Consider the following 16,553-nt stretch of genomic DNA (forward strand, 5'->3'; position numbering starts at 1 on the left):
AGGTGTAATTTCTGACAGTTTTTAGGTTCTGCTCTGCCTTTATTCTGCATATTGAGTGATTGTATGCTAGTATTCCCTATATTCTTGATATAAAAAATGTCCGAAACAGTAGCCAGGAATCTATCCTTATAGTGTAGCTTGATAGAGCTGAACGAAGGATAGATTCTAGGCTACCAAAACAGAGATTGTCCCTTTAATTGTCAACCTTTAGACATTGTCAAACCCACTTGTCCATGGCATAACTTCAAGAAATTAGTGGGAAATATCACTGGGTAACTCTGTGCATGTATACCTATACCGGTAAACATTATAATATAATCCAATTATGATTCTAATCTAAAAATAAACAAACAAACAACAAACAAACAAACAAACAAACAAACAAACAAATAAAATGCATTTGAATAAGACTTTACCATCTAGAAAATAACTGGTATGGTACATATTCTAAAAACATTACCTACATAGTTGAGTAATATATTATTGATTTGTTGTCAGGTCTATTGAGTGATATTGTATAAATTATTGGTTTTTACAAAAGATTTCAGTGTGTCATATCTAGGTTTTCTGTTTGTGTCTCACACGTTGAAAATGCAGGCCGAAATACTACCAAATGTATGTACACTTCTATGGCAATAATGTATGTTTGTCACAAAAAAGGATGTCTGGAAGGAGTAGGTCATTTGTCTACAGATGTCACACAAAAATACCTCTTTTCATTCAGCAAAGGGGTAATTTCTAGCACTTGTGAAGTATTCTTTGAATTAAAAATCAAGAGACAGAAACTTTGTCCCTTGTAATGTAAAAGGATTTATTTATGAAAATTATATATGATATTATATAATCCGGTATATAGTAAGCACAGCTACATGTGACCCTTACCAAATAAATACTTCTATCAGAGATGCATATTATAACAATAAACAATCAGCTAGTAATTGTGAATAAACTATGATAAATAATGTTTCAAAACATGGAGGTTTCATTACAATGTCAGGATTATCACCTACCAACAGCGGCTACTAACTTTGCAGCTATGGCCAGACGCAAGTCATTTACATTATTGGCGTCTAAACTAAAGCTACATGTACTTTTATTTTTCTCCAAAGCAAAGGTGTCAGCAAACTGAAGGTGGAATTCAAATAGCAATAAATATATCACAAAATTAGATTGCCATATTTGTATTTAAATAATGCTCAAATGCTCAAAATTCTCAAACACAAAATCATCGAACCATGTCTGAAGAATGTAGTGAACAAAATTGCTAAAAAGTAGCTGTATACACACACCTGATTCAACTAACTTTTTTATTGCACCAGTTTTCTCATACCTTTAGACCATACGATAATCTCATGATTTCTAAGTTACTTTTTATAGGCAGGTTCTTTCACTATATGCAAAAAGTGAACCATCTATACATCTATTCTATTTATTTTTCAAGCTATTCATCTCCATTAGCCATCATAGCACTGACATGAGCCTTCTAAAATTATGATTCACACAACCCATTAATATATCAATCATTTGCAACATAGCCCTAAAGTCCTTACAGGTTAGAAAAAGCTGTCAGAATCTTTCATGTCCAGTTATGCCTTATATAATGCTTGCAATGAATTTTCCAGAGAATACATATTATTCTGGGACAGAAAGGTGTTTACTGTTGGTCAAACATACAATGGCTCACCTTTACAGCCATAAACTCCACAAGACTACTGTCTTGCTGGAAATCATTGTTGACAGTTGCGACCTTCCATTCCTTTGTAATGCCAAGGTTGGACAGAAAGTTACTATAAAAGAACAGAAAATATGGTCATTCATAAAGGAAGTGTCAAGACAAGATAAATGCCCCCCCCCCCCCCACTCCCACAAAAAAGGTGAAATTTCCCCATTATTCCCATGGTATGGCCAATGATACTTACCTCCAATTTTCCATCTCCTGTTTTGAATCTCTTATTTTCATCGAATCAATGTGGTAAAACATACCAGCCACCATATCAGCACACTACATCATAAAAAGAATATTATGTTTTATTTGGACTATTCAGTGACAGCAATAATAAAAATACTTCATTGATAGTATATACTGAAAATTTCATTACCATGGTAACATTATCTAGAGGGAACGCCAAAGATTAAAAGAAAACACTAGAAGTTTAATAGGTGTATTATATTTTCTTTTTTGTCAAGGCTTTTCGATAAGTTTATTCCAATTATGATTGGCTTTCATGTTGTTGGATTTAATCTTCCAGGCTCTGTCATGGTTCACCACTAAGTACATGTTAAGCAAAACCTTTGTATGATGAGAGAGTTAAAGCTGGAAATGGATTAGACATGGAAGATTAATAAAACATGTTTTGGCTTACAACTTTATTTTTTTTTAAACTTCAGTGTGAAACTTCCTGAAATTAAGAAAAAAACCACCTAAAATAAGTTGTGGACTGTTTACCCCAACAACAGATATCTGCATTGTCTGTTCCTAAATATGTGTTCAGAAGGCTTCCCCTTGTTTTAATTCCATGGATTGAACGAATTTCTGCTTTATGTAAAATAAGAGTTGAAAATGTAAATTTATCAAAAAAAACATGCTAAAACAATCTCTTACCATTACAGACCAATGACCAGGTTCATAAATTACAGAAATGATGTTATCAGCACCCAAGAATCTTTCCTAGGATACAAAATGGAGCATCATTAATGGATTTCATTCAGCTAGCATGCATACATGAACATTCATATGCATAAATTCCAAAATTATGAAACCACCTTGGACAAAGCATATCTTTTTTAAAAAAAATGTCTGCAATCAGTTACAAAGTCATCTTTTATCTAAGATCTTGACAGCATAAGTTGTATGAAATGAAATGTTTCAATGAAAATGTAGTCTTAGAACATGAAACAAAACGAAAATAAAAAAAACCACTGTAACTTGATTACTCTCAAGAGAGAATTATTCTAGACAATTAAGATTTACCTTCCACTGTTGTTTCCTTTTGATATCTTTCTTCCCCCTGGTTAGAATATCAGTGCCAAGATGATGTGGCAGTACCAGTGTCTTCTGTTGACAAGTAGATAAAAAACAAGTGAATTTGCAGTCAATTATTTTTTATGTATTTTAGTTAGATTATTGGCACAATTGGGTAAGAATAGCAATAAGGTTATTTTAGGCTAATTATAACAGTGATTGTAAATGTATCAATAACGTGCTGCTTGAATATGATCAATATCATGACACACAAATTAGAGCAGTTATTTGGACATTTTATTTATATAGTTTGATAGTGTCAGTACCATATGTTTCAAGTTCAAAGTATGGAATACTCGCTACCTTAGATACATTCCTAAATCAGGCTAGGGGGTCAGTTCACCTTATAACAGGGGCATTATGGGAACAAATTAAGTCGGCATGTTAGCACAGCAAGAGTTTGAGGAAAAGTGATATTCCTAGTACTTCGTGACCTGTGCTATAGCATAAGGACATTATTTTGTTTGTAGGGTGCACAAAAGTCTCAAGAATTTTAACTTTTATTTCTTTTTTCTTCTGGTGCAAACATCTCAGTACAACTCTAGCTTACATAGTTCCATATGTTAAACTCCGCCATCTTGAAATTTTTGTGGACCGTCTTAGATTTTTACCACTCACCTAGGTAGCAAAAACCTATTTAAAGTAGCGAGAATTGTGCAAACGAGGTATTATGCCATTATTTGATTCATCATTTATCATGCAAATCAAAAATATCTAGACTGGGTTCAGCTTTGTGTTCATAAAGTGTTCCACCGGTAACCCCCGTTGCCACCACGTCATATGATTTACATGATAGGAGAATGATATTGACAACACAGTAAGTGAACACTGAGATTTACAAATCAATGGATATGGGTATTTACCATTATACAGGCTGGGATATGCAAATACTAAAAAAAAAGGGGCTTATCAGGATGAATATCATGACATATTTGTCCAAATGAGCTACTCTGCTCCGGCCAAAAGAGTTAATTGTGAAACATTGGCTCAAAAAAATGATAAAAACAACCCTGTACTAAATGCTTACCGAATATTCACCATTTTCCTGTAAAAATAAATAGGCATCCATGGCCTGAAAGAATGGAGAATGTATTATGGTGTAATTGCTCTGCTATTCATGTAAATATATCTAGACATTATTTTTTTCAACACAACCAGTTTGCCTGATCATGTGCTTACCAAGGATTATCTCAATATATATATATATATATATATATATATATATATATATATATATATATATATATATATATATAATATATATAATATAATATTAAAATTAATATTGATATTACATAATAATATTTAAGTCATTTGAAGCTTTTGCCAGATATGTCTTCCTCTCCACAAATCAAAGGATACATCTACAATTGAACCCTTTAGCTGCCTCACTTTCCTGCCTAAATTTCAACAGGAAATTTTTCATATTTTCTGTCATTTTTTTTAATTGATTCCCTTTTGGATCCCAAATGTAAAACATGACACTGACTTTAGATTTTTGATAAAAATATGAACATTTGTCTTTCATATGTTGCACAATTTACAGCACATAAGGGACAGACTATTTCATTGAATGTGTCGAAAGTTGACAATGGGAATCAAGACTTGATAGCAATTAATATTACAATTGACAGATTTTAACAAGTCCTGATGACAACCCTATGGTAAGCTCTGATGACTGTAAGAAGACTACATTGTGACTTTATAAAGCAAATGTTTACCTGACACACAAAAATCAAAATAGTGAAATATTTGTATAAGTTTACACACCATTACTTAAAGTCATAGCAATATCATAGAATTGCATTTTTATAACTTACATTGTCTTCCAAGCATCTACCGGGTTGTAAGCTTTGCAATGTTTCCACACTGATGATGTAAGGGCCAATATGGCCCAAAAGCAAGCCCCTATCCAATTTTGGACTGCTCCACAGCAATTTTACCTTATCTGCAATAATCAAAAAATAAATTTTATCATGGAGGATACTCCCAGTAATGCCTGAGTGTTTTAAGAAATGTATTCATAAACAATCATATCCTAGAAAAGCATAACATTTTTACAGGGAATGGTTCCATCTAATTGAATAAATTTGTTTGATTACGCCCTACATGTTTGAAGAGTATCTCAAGTTTCCAAGGTATCTAAAACACGCATACATAATAGTAGACATATACAAAGAATGGATAGAATCTAACTTTAAACATACAGTATAAAATGACATGTGCACTTAAACATTTTGCATCTTTGGGTAATAATTGTTTTCTTATATTGAAACACAATCCATCAAAACTGTCAACTTACCTTTAGCAGCCATTGTTATGGAGACAACTGCTAAAAGACAAAACAAGAAACATCCTATTACAAATGTAGTAACATACTGATGGCTTAGTAGTAACTACAAATACAATGTATGATGATTTACCCATGCTCCATTTGCATCACAATTAAGATAAATAGATCTAAGTGCAGATACACCAGGCTGTCTTCCTGGCTTACAAACATTAATGGAAAACACAATCAATTCTGTCAGTACAAAAACAAATTGATCATCTATAGAGTTAAACAAATTAAGGATTCTTTGTCCATAGAATGAGACTGTTCATTAGAAACAAAAGATTTCACCCACTGTGTAGTTCTGACTTTAAGTGCCAAGTATGAAGAGCTTCTCAATGAGTTATGTATGCTTTTGAAGTGCAATGTTATTGTTGGTATTTGACTTTAAGTCTGGGCTAAAAGTCAGTTGTCAACAATAACATTGCTGGTAATGCAGACATTGACTAGTATTTGACATCTCAACATGATGTAGGGGTAGAAGAGGAAACTGTGGATGACACATAGAACAAAAATATGGAAATGTTATCGAAAGTTGCAGCTGCTGTGCCTTTAACTTAATATAACCTGAGTCAAACTGAGCCCAGCTCAGTTACTAAATGTGTCCTGGTATCTTAATAATTATTGTATTATTAATTGTACTATAGACGGGAGGCTAAAGTACCAACAAAAATAAATAAATAAAAATACATGTAAAAAATATGTCATGGAGTCTAACTGAGCCCAGCTCAGTTACTAAGTATTACCTGAGTCAAACTGAGCCCAGTTGAGTTACTAAATATTACCTGGGTCAAACTGAGCCCAGCTCAGTTACTAAATATTACCTGGGTCAAACTGAGCCCAGCTCAGTTACTAAATATTACCTGGGTCAAACTGAGCCCAGTTGAGTTACTAAATATTACCTGGGTCAAACTGAGCCCAGCTCAGTTAATAAGTATTACCTGAGTCAAACTGAGCCCAGTTGAGTTACTAAATATTACCTGGGTCAAACTGAGCCCAGCTCAGTTACTAAATATTACCTGGGTCAAACTGAGCCCAGCTCGGTCACTAAATATTACCTGAGTCAAACTGAGCCCAAATCAGTTTCTATTACGTAGTCTAACTGAGCCCAGCTCAGTTTATATATATTACGGAGTCTTACTGAGCCCAGCTCAGTTATGAAGTCTAAAGTGAGCCCAGCTCAGTTAATAATATTACGCAGTCTAACTGAGCCCAGCTCAGTTACGATAATATTACGTAGTCTAACTGAGCCCAGCTCAGTTACGATTACGGAGTCTAACTGAGCCCAGCTCAGTTACGATAATATTACGGAGTCTAACTGAGCCCAGCTCATTTACGATAATATTACGTAGTCTAACTGAGCCCAGCTCAGTTACGATAATATTACGTAGTCTAACTGAGCCCAACTCAGTTTCTATTACGTAGTCTAACTGAGCTCAGCTCAGTTTATATATATTACGGAGTCTTACTGAGCCCAGCTCAGTTATGAAGTCTAAAGTGAGCCCAGCTCAGTTAATAATATTACGCAGTCTAACTGAGCCCAGCTCAGTTACGATAATATTACGGAGTCTAACTGAGCCCAGCTCAGTTACGATTACGGAGTCTAACTGAGCCCAGCTCAGTTACGATAATATTACGGAGTCTAACTGAGCCTAGCTCAGTTACGATTATATTACGGAGTCTAACTGAGCCCAGCTCAGTTACGATTATATATATTACGGAGTCTAACTGAGCCCAGCTCAGTTACGATAATATTACGGAGTCTAACTGAGCCCAGCTCAGTTACGATATATATTACGGAGTCTAACTGAGCCCAGCTCAGTTACGATTATATATATTACGGAGTCTAACTGAGCCCAGCTCAGTTACGATAATATTACGGAGTCTAACTGAGCCCAGCTCAGTTACGATTATATTACGGAGTCTAACTGAGCCCAGCTCAGTTACGATTATATATATTAGGGAGTCTAACTGAGCCCAGCTCAGTTACGATAATATTACGGAGTCTAAATGAGCGCAGCTCAGTTACGATTATATTACGGAGTATAACTGAGCCCAGTTCAGTTACGATAATATTACGGAGTCTAACTGAGCCCAGCTTTTTAGTTCATGTACGTAAATACACAAAAGCGTCGCCGAAACTGGACACTATGGTAACGTACTATGGTTACGTACACAAATAGTATGAGAGAAAAACCGAATCATATTCATCAAACTGTTGAACGAAGTTATTGTTATTTTTTATGAGTCACTTACCAATGAGTGTTGTTGTTAGATTTTTAGGTAGATTTATGGGACGTACGATCGGAGTAACTGCACGACAGCTCACTGGCTTACGGAGTTTGAAAGAAGCGCCTTTTCCTTATTTAAATTAAGTTCTGTAATTTAAATATTAAGCCGCGCCCACGCGATGACGTCATGCGCGGGGTCAACGCTATTTATAGAACTGCGCTGGGCTCTGTTTTCATGGACACAAACTGCCAGAAGCACGGAGCGCTCGCGCGGGCCTGCTCATGTTCCGTCGAAGGTAGAGTTGACTTTTCAGATCCTCAGATTCAGATCCTCAGATCTCAGACCTCAGATCCTATAACTTCAGACGCAGATTCATTATTAAATTTCACAATTTTCAAAGTTTGATGTAATATACTGATAAATAAAATACAATTTAAATTTGAAAAGGCTTTAGAAATTATTTTATTTCTATCTTGAATCTTGAACTTAAAAACTTCGATCTCAGAATCAGAACGTCATCTGTCGAAGACAGGGTGCGCAATGATTCCACTTGTTATGTCATCACGTGAACGTTCCCTCATAGAGATAAACACACCCGCGCGCGATAGAACGATCAAGACCGCGACGATCATGTAAATGGTGACTATCGACAGTATTTTACCATCGTTCGTAATATTTATGGCGAGGGAATATAACCATCCATGTTGGAGGCCAGTGACCCCGGGCTAAATCAGAATTCAGGGGTCGGAAGAAGCAAGTTAGCTAATCTGTAATTGTAGACCCGTGTTCGTTGAAACTTGTTGAGCGAAAACGTTTATGTAGACTTTTTTTTGTTTTCATAACTGCCTTGTACATGTCATATTCAATTATTATTTCAAATATTGCAATCATACTGTTAATACGGGTATTGTAAAAGGCTTGTAAATTCGAATCTGCATCTGAAGTTATAGGATCTGAAGTCTGAGATCTGAGGATCTGAATCTGAGGATCTGAGGATCTGAATCTGAGGATCTGAAAAGTCAACTCTACCTTCCGTCGAACGATATTTTTAGAAATCTGGAGACATGGCACATCGCACTTTTTATTTTAATATTTTACAAAAGATGTAAGAAGCAATGATTTTGTCGAAAATTCAGAAAAAAAATATAGGAAGATTTGATCGCGAACACTTTTTCACTTGGGGTCAACATGGGGTCGCAGCCATGTTGCCTCAAGTCAAAACTTATTTCTGTCTGCACTCAAAACTCAAAAATGTCGGATTTGAACCTGAAAATCTATGTCATTTTGTCAAACTTCGGCGAAATTTCAGCCTATAGACAGGATTTCATCTAGGTAGGTACATTTACTGAAATTTGATCGGCAAATAATCCTGAACTTGAACGGCACTGACAGCTCGCGTTCTCCGGGAAGTCAAGCATTCAGCTGCCCATACACAGCTGCCCATATGGCTTGGTTTATGAGATTATTTTCAAGCGACGGCGGCAGACCGTACCGGGGCTCTGGATATGAACCTACCGCCGGTGTAGCTCTAATGACTGTTGCGTTGTTGTTGTTTTTTTTTTAAGTTTTTTTTTACATTAAACCTGCCATATTCCTTCAAATTACAACGAGGTTTTTTTCGATCACACAAAGTACGCTGAACACAGCAGGCTATCGAGAAATACTGACAATACGTCACTTGTATGGTGAAAGTGCGGCACATTATGTCACTTGTAATTTGGTCGTACGAGCTCGTACGTCTGCTCGTAGTTCGTCCGTTTTGAGACGATTAGATAAATGCTTTAAATCTACAAAATATGATTGGAATTATTAGACGCAATGAACTGAGAAGTCTCATAACAAAGGACACCAGTAATGTACATGCTTTCATGGAGAAAATCTGTATATGTGAGAGGGCGTTTGTAACGCCCCTTGTATAGAAATTTTATCTTGAAATGTCCCTCACGTGGCTATGGCGTGTGAAGGTTGGTTCGAACACAGACAAATAGTATTGACAGACTGGAAACGCTGCATGCCTTTTGTTCCATGGTCGTCTCGGTAGACTATTGGCTTTTCATATTAAAATGAGCTTCAAAGGTGTTAAACTTTTTGGAGGCTTTGTTTGTTGTTGATAATTACACGAGATTATGCGAAAAATACGACGAGATGGCATCGTACTGCCAGTAGCGTAGCAACCATAGTTACTTTGTGAGCTCTCAGGCCAGAAACACTGCTTCACGCCAATCAAAACATAACACGCCAGCAGTTTCATAAACATGTCCTTCCTTGACGCACGTGTAAAAGACGGTATGACTGACCGTAAACCATTGAGTAAAACCAGAGAGTAACGATAAAAGACTTTCAAATTTGGTTCAAACACACTCATTATATATTCATAAAAATATGAGAGGAATTTTTAAAACGGTAAAACTCACTTTCCTGAAGCTCAAAACACTCCCGTTTTCGCCAGCACGTCAATTCCGCTCAGCATCACACGACAACAACAACACAAACTTTGCCGAACAATCTTTCGCTTAACAATTGGCGAAAGTCTGAAAATTACCGAAGAATGCATGGTCGGCACTCTTCGGAAAAGAGAGGCGAGAGCAACCTGAGGCGAGGCGAACATGAATGGGTTACGTAACCACTTTGCGCCATTGACAATACCCGTTGCCACTCTGTCTATGTTTGTCTGTGGTTCGAGCATAGACCCTAGAAAAATTTCTCTCTAGGGTCTATGGTTCGAGATCGCATGAGACGGAGATGGGAGTTGGCGTCATACTTTTAATTAATTATTAGTTAAGATTTCAATGAGAACAATCGAGAACGGGATATTCCATGGTGTGATCTTGTTTAAAATTTTAGGAAAAATCAAGAATTTGCGAAAAATTTCCATGTGATGACCATTGTATAATGATGATAATTTTGTAGTTATGTAGTTATGTAAGTTTAGAAAAGTATCTACCTTTGTAGAGAATGTACACTGGCGATAAGAATTTGTCTCGTTGTCATCTTGTAATAAAGATCTAAGTGGTGCTACAATCAACATCTTGGTGTGCCAGCTTCAGTTACTGAAAGTATTACAACCCAGATCGCTACCTCAACTCGTATCCCCTAACTACAGTGCGACAAATTAGGGGAATACGAGTTGAGTTATGAACCACTAAATCATATGAGTAGTAAATCATGCAAAATTTATTGCAAAATATTTTAACCCTAAAATAAGTAGCACAAATGGGATGATAATTTTGTTCCGTTTTACAGGACACTCACTGAATTTTTTACTAAAACAGTTAAGCTTATGGGCCAGCTTATTTTACACGATCCGATAGCTCAACTAAGTCATGGTATTAAACATAACAGATCTGAGCGAATATTTCTGATGAGAGGCATTATAGAGAAGAAACTGAGCCATTACAAAGTTTAATGGCACAATAACTGCAAAATCAATTATTGTTACCACATGTACTGTGTTTGACCGTTTTTGCAATGTACATTGAGTATTCATAATCTTTCTTAAAATCATAATTGCTTATACTTTGAAGCAATGCCCACAGCTATTTTCTCTGTTTTCGATGTCCTTGGAGTGAACCTCATGAGAAAATACAAAAGCTCATGAACGTCAGGCTGCGCTCAATAAATGTTGGGGGGGGGGGGCGCTGGAGGAATCGAGATAGAAATCTTATTTTTTTTCAGATCCCCCCTCAATACTCTCAAAATTTTCAAGTCCCCCAGTCTATATGATCAAAAATTTTCAAGCGCCCCCCCAAAAATATCATATATCAACATATCTATTAGGAATGTACGCAGAGTAAAAATAAACGTGTATTGCGTAGTTCTGACGCAAATGTTCGAGACTACCTCTTATCAGCAGGTTGTAGAGCGATATAACTAGGGCAAATTCTTAAATTGATTCATTTTTAAATACATCAGTGGACTTTTTGGATTTATCAGTCCAAGCCAACTTGAGTTTATCCAACTCTGGCCAGGTCAATGGCAACCTTAAAGCACATAAAAAACAACAATCATGACAGCGTATACATATTGTGAATTCCTGACTACGTTTTGGCAAAGTTTGAAAACTGAGCACGGTGACTTACCAAAAATATTTTTTTCAAAAGTACAAGACATATACGACTTAGATGGTACTTTAAATGTTTTACAAAATTGACAATATGGAAGGTTAAAATAATCCATCAAATGTTTTTATCTAAGAAATTTTGGGTGTGATGATGGCAAATTTGGTAAAAAAATAAATTATTCTATTAAGTCACACATTAATCATTTGAAAGCTTTACTGTTCAAAGGGTTACCTTTGTGTTATTGTACGATGACATGTGAAAATTTTATTTACTGCATAAAAAAATAATCGCAATCATACCAATCCATAATCCAATAACACTAGGTCAGAATTTGTAAGACAATAGTTGTAAACATAGACACAAAACAGCACAGAACAGACAGTAAATAGACGGTACACAAACAAAGTCAAATTCATGAAAGAAAGATATATGGACCTCTGGCCAAAAGACCAAGAAGTGATGTCAGGTGTTTCGAAAATAGTAAGCGCATCCTGCCCCACATGTGGCACCCGCCATATATCAATCTGTAAGTCAGATAGGTAGTGGTCACTAACTAAGGCCCTATGTCACCGATGCCATCAGTGATCATTTGTCGAAGAGAGATATTGTATTTATCTACCAGTTTGCGATACCTGCCAAAAAAGCGTTTGAATGTAGAGACAAGTCTTGCTCTGGTGTAACCTTGATTTAACAGTTTGTAAGAGAGATGGCCATGTCTCTCTACAAAATCACCATATGAACTGCATCCTCTTGCATATCGAATAAGCTGGGAAATGTATACCCCATAAGCAGGTGAGAGTGGAATATTACTGATGAGGTGTGGAAAATTGATACTAAAGTTGAAATCATCTCTCTTGTCATATAACCTAGTAGAAAGGTGATCATTAGAGTCAAATTCAAGTAAAATGTCCAGATATGAAGCAGAAGAGGCCGTTTCTGTAGTTTCTTTAATCTCTAATTCTGGAGGATAAATCATAGCGAGATATTTACTGAATTCAGAGTTATTCAATGAAAATAACATCGTCTATGTATCTAAATGTTAGGTTGAAAGTTCGACCTACAGAGACTTTTTCTGCTTGATAAGGTTCTGGATAAATTCTGCCTCGTATGAGAACAGAAATAAGTCGGCAAGTAAGGGAGCACAGTTAGTGCCCGTAGGAATTCCCATACACTGTTGGAAAATGTGTCCTCCAAATTCAACAAATATGTTGTCAATGAGGAAATCAAGCATACTGATAATGTCTTTCTCGGTATAAAACACTTTAGCGTTACTAATATTTTTAACAAAATATGTAGAATTATACCCTAATACCACATATTTGTAACGGCGTGAACCGTTTTTGTAGAAAAATGCTTGGTTGATGATGTTTTTTCAAGCGTTCTTTCAATTTATCATGTGGTATTGTGGTATACAATGTGGAAAAATCGAAAGTTTTAATAGATGTTATTTTTGAAACAGATCTTGATTTCAAATTTTCCAAGAGTTCCTTCGAATTTTTTAATATCCACATTTGATTTATACCACTCCGAGAAAAGACAACATCACAGTATGCTTGAAGTCCCCGTTTAACACTACAAAGAACAGAAGTCAGTATCTTCGATACTCTGTTGTTGAACATTTTGAAGATCCTGCGATAAACCTAGCTTTGTGTGTTTTGTGGAGCTTTGGTATCCAGTATAAGCTAGGCAACTTATTATGGTCATCCTTTGTTGTAATATTAAAATTATCCATGAATGACTTATGATTTGCCAAAATTTCAGATTTGTTGAACATTGATTGTCTGTAAGTGGAGTTGGTGGAGGTCTTAGTTACACCAAGTTCGTCTATAAGACATTCAAAATAATACTTCTTACAGACAAATACAATGTTATTGGCAGCTTTATCAGCAGGGACGACAACATATTTGTCATGGATATCATTCAAACACTTAACAGCATCAGGATCTTTAAATACAGAATAGGGTCTTCTGCAAACATGTGATTTTAGTCGACCAATACGGCCACGAACTATTTTCCTCACAGATTTGACCCATTCTGACAGTGTGTCTAGCTCTACATCCTCCCTTTTAGCCCATTTCCTGGCATATTCTTCAACAGAGTCCATAATGATCTTAAAATTATGGTTCCAGTTGATCCTGCGAGGTTCTCTGAACTTGGGTCCACAAGATAATATCTTACGAAGGTGGTGATGTTCAACCAAGTTCAGATCACCAGTGATGACATGGCCAACTGGAATATATTTGAAGGGAGATGTACAGCAGTCACAGGATGCTGGTGTTTGAAGGAATTCATCAATTTTTAAGTGCCGCAATGCCTTATTGTAATTGTAAAATTTTATTGGAGATTGTCTTGGTGTACCGATATGACAGAATAGGTACAGACTGGTTCTGAAAGTATACAGGTATAGTTGATGTAACCCTTTTGTTGTGAAGTATATTGCTGATATTAAAGGCATCAATCCCTTTGTTAGTAAATGGAAGATGTATGAAATGACGATGATCATCAGTCATAGGTTCAGCACGAACAGGCTTGTATAGTCTGTATAGTGCAATATCAGCAATAATACTGACCAGTCTGTACGGTTGTTTGTTCGGATCTGTCAAAGACAATCCCAATGCATAGGCATGCAACCTTCTCAAGTCCTTGATGGAAAGAGCAAATAATGAAGTACGAATGTGATGGAGACCTAAAGGCTTCTGTAATAAAAGAAGCATTTCATGAAATTTGTCATGGCAGTTGGAGGTAGATGTATTCAATTTAGGCCGATGGTAACGCCTATGACCATGACTACGTCTTCTACGGACAGGAGACTGAAAGAGGCCCATCACATTCACTTCTGAACAGCCAGGACTTGAGAGATTGCCTATATCTTTGATGTTGTCATTACATCCATAAGGCATTGCGGTACCTAACTGTCTAATCCAGTGGTATTCTCTCTGTCTACGGAATGGTGAACTAAGTGTGGGGCTGTTGGTTGGATGGTATATTTTTTCAAGAATACGGACACGCATAGACAAAGTGGAGTGATCGTCTTGGTTAAAATGCTTATAAAGTTGCACGTCCAAAGATCGATTCACTCCACTGCGATGTCCGTTCATTCTAGATCGTAAGCTGTTTTTGCATCGTAGGTAGACCCTGGAGCGTGACTGCATGAACTTGAAATGAATGGGTTTATATATTGATTTTAAGTGATTTGAGAAAAACTCTGACTTTTCATCGCAGATTTGTATGAAATCGAGCATGATGATCCTGGCCCATCTTTTTCCTCTAATATTTGATTATTCTCATTTATATGCCAGAATTCAAAAATCCATGGTAATTGTTAAGTCTCCTTGTTGTCTGGCCTGATCTTATGTACAAGTACATGTATGTTTCATTGTCAGTTGAGTGTCCTTTGACCCAAACTCTTCTTAAACTACATCAGCCATCAAAGCTTTCACTGTCACCGTGGGTATGCAGTGATAATGACACAGCCCCGTAGGCAGTAGCAGGGAAGTAGCTGTATTAACTTTGTATTTTTACAATATTTTTGCTAAGTTTATATAACTGCGTTCTTTGTCCAGTATTTGGCTTGCCAAGACAGCCTACGTGTACCGTGTATAAGTATCATAACTTCCAGTCTGAATTCTAATTCAATTAGGGACTGGACATAAATTACAGGGGGGGGGGGGGGTGGGCCGGTGTTTTTTCGAAAAACCGCGCTGCGTAAAAAATAGTGACCCTTCAAAGTTCATGCACAAAATTAGTGACCCTCCCCCTTATCCGTGCATGAAAATAAGTGACCCTCCCCTGTTACTCAATACCCCCAAAAAAACCTCAATGTGTTAAAGACCCCCTTCTGACTTGCTATACTTTTAAGTCGCCCTCCCGAAAGGAAGGCAAATGTGGCCGATATAACGCGTTGTCCAAGAAATATCAAATCATATGTGTGTGATAATTCATGTAAATGTACTTTGCTTGAAGTGGCAGGTAAAAAGTGCATGCCTGTACAAAAATGTAATTTTTAGATTTTATCGATAATGTTGATTCACTATACATGTAGTCGACTATAAGAAAACTACGAACGTGTATTTTCCAGTATAAAACTAGCTATATCTGTTCATATACAGATGTTTAATAACTGATATAGATATACTTGATTAGCATGGGTTGTTTACAAGTGCACATGTGAACAAGATATTTGATTTTGGAATTTCTCTCAAAATGTTGATCCACTATACATGGGAGTCTATGACAAAACTATACATGGGAGTCTATGACAAAACTGTCAAAAAATTTTCAGAATTAAAATTGCACTATTTGTGTATATATAACCCTGAATAATTGATATAATTGTCCTTGATTAGAAGAGGGTGGTAACACTTGTTTTTGGAATTTCGCATGAAATGTGGATCCATTATACATTGTAGTCTATGAAGAAACTATGAATAATTTTTTTAAATACAAAACTTGGCAAATCTGTGTATTTATGTATGCTTGATTATTGATATTTATGTTCTTGATTAGACTAGAGTGGTTACAAGTCCATGTGTGTGCAAGAAATTTGATTTTGGAATTTCACCGAAATGTTGATTCACTATACATGGCAGTCTATGGTGAACCCTATGAATAATTTTTTTCCAATACAAAAATAGGTAAATCTGTGCATTTATGTACACTGCAATTATTGGTACTAATGTTCATGATAGACTAGAGTGGTTTCAAGTCAATGGTTGTGCAAGAAATTTGATTTTGGCATATCACTTAAATGTCGATTCACTATACATGGCAGTCTATGATGAAACTATGAATAATTTTTTCCAATAAAAAATAGGAAAATCTGTGCATTTATGTACACTTGATTATTGGTATTAATGTTCATGATTAGACTAGAGTAGTTTCAAGTCAATGGGTGTGCAAGAAATTT

General features: G+C 36.0%; 1 protein-coding gene and 1 long non-coding RNA gene across 2 annotated transcripts in view; one reads left to right on the plus strand and one right to left on the minus strand.

The window, feature by feature from the left end:
* The window catches only part of LOC139138629 (uncharacterized), an 84,833-nt gene that overhangs the window by 48,093 nt on the left and 20,187 nt on the right, over nt 1–16,553 (plus strand). The window lies entirely within an intron of this gene.
* On the minus strand, nt 332–7,836 carry LOC139139436 (uncharacterized). The gene is made up of 10 exons (XM_070708350.1): nt 7,611–7,836; nt 5,325–5,354; nt 4,843–4,970; nt 4,050–4,094; nt 2,972–3,055; nt 2,603–2,668; nt 1,920–2,002; nt 1,685–1,787; nt 1,011–1,125; nt 332–336 (listed from the first exon to the last, which is right to left on the minus strand). Exons 2-10 carry the CDS (start codon nt 5,335–5,337, stop codon nt 332–334), a joined length of 642 nt encoding a protein of 213 aa, XP_070564451.1. The 5' UTR covers nt 5,338–5,354; nt 7,611–7,836.

This window comes from Ptychodera flava, chromosome 8 (assembly GCF_041260155.1).
Source record: "Ptychodera flava strain L36383 chromosome 8, AS_Pfla_20210202, whole genome shotgun sequence".
Classification (NCBI taxonomy): Eukaryota; Metazoa; Hemichordata; class Enteropneusta; family Ptychoderidae; genus Ptychodera; species Ptychodera flava.

Bases quoted from the DNA above. Each gene is read 5' to 3' on its own strand.
- LOC139139436 (XM_070708350.1), bottom strand. The intron at 4,095-4,842 runs GTAAGTTATAAA...CCATTCTTTCAG, and splicing joins GTAGATGCTTGGAAGACAAT to GCCATGGATGCCTATTTATT. The intron at 1,788-1,919 runs GTAAGTATCATT...GTTCTTTTATAG, and splicing joins CAGGAGATGGAAAATTGGAG to TAACTTTCTGTCCAACCTTG.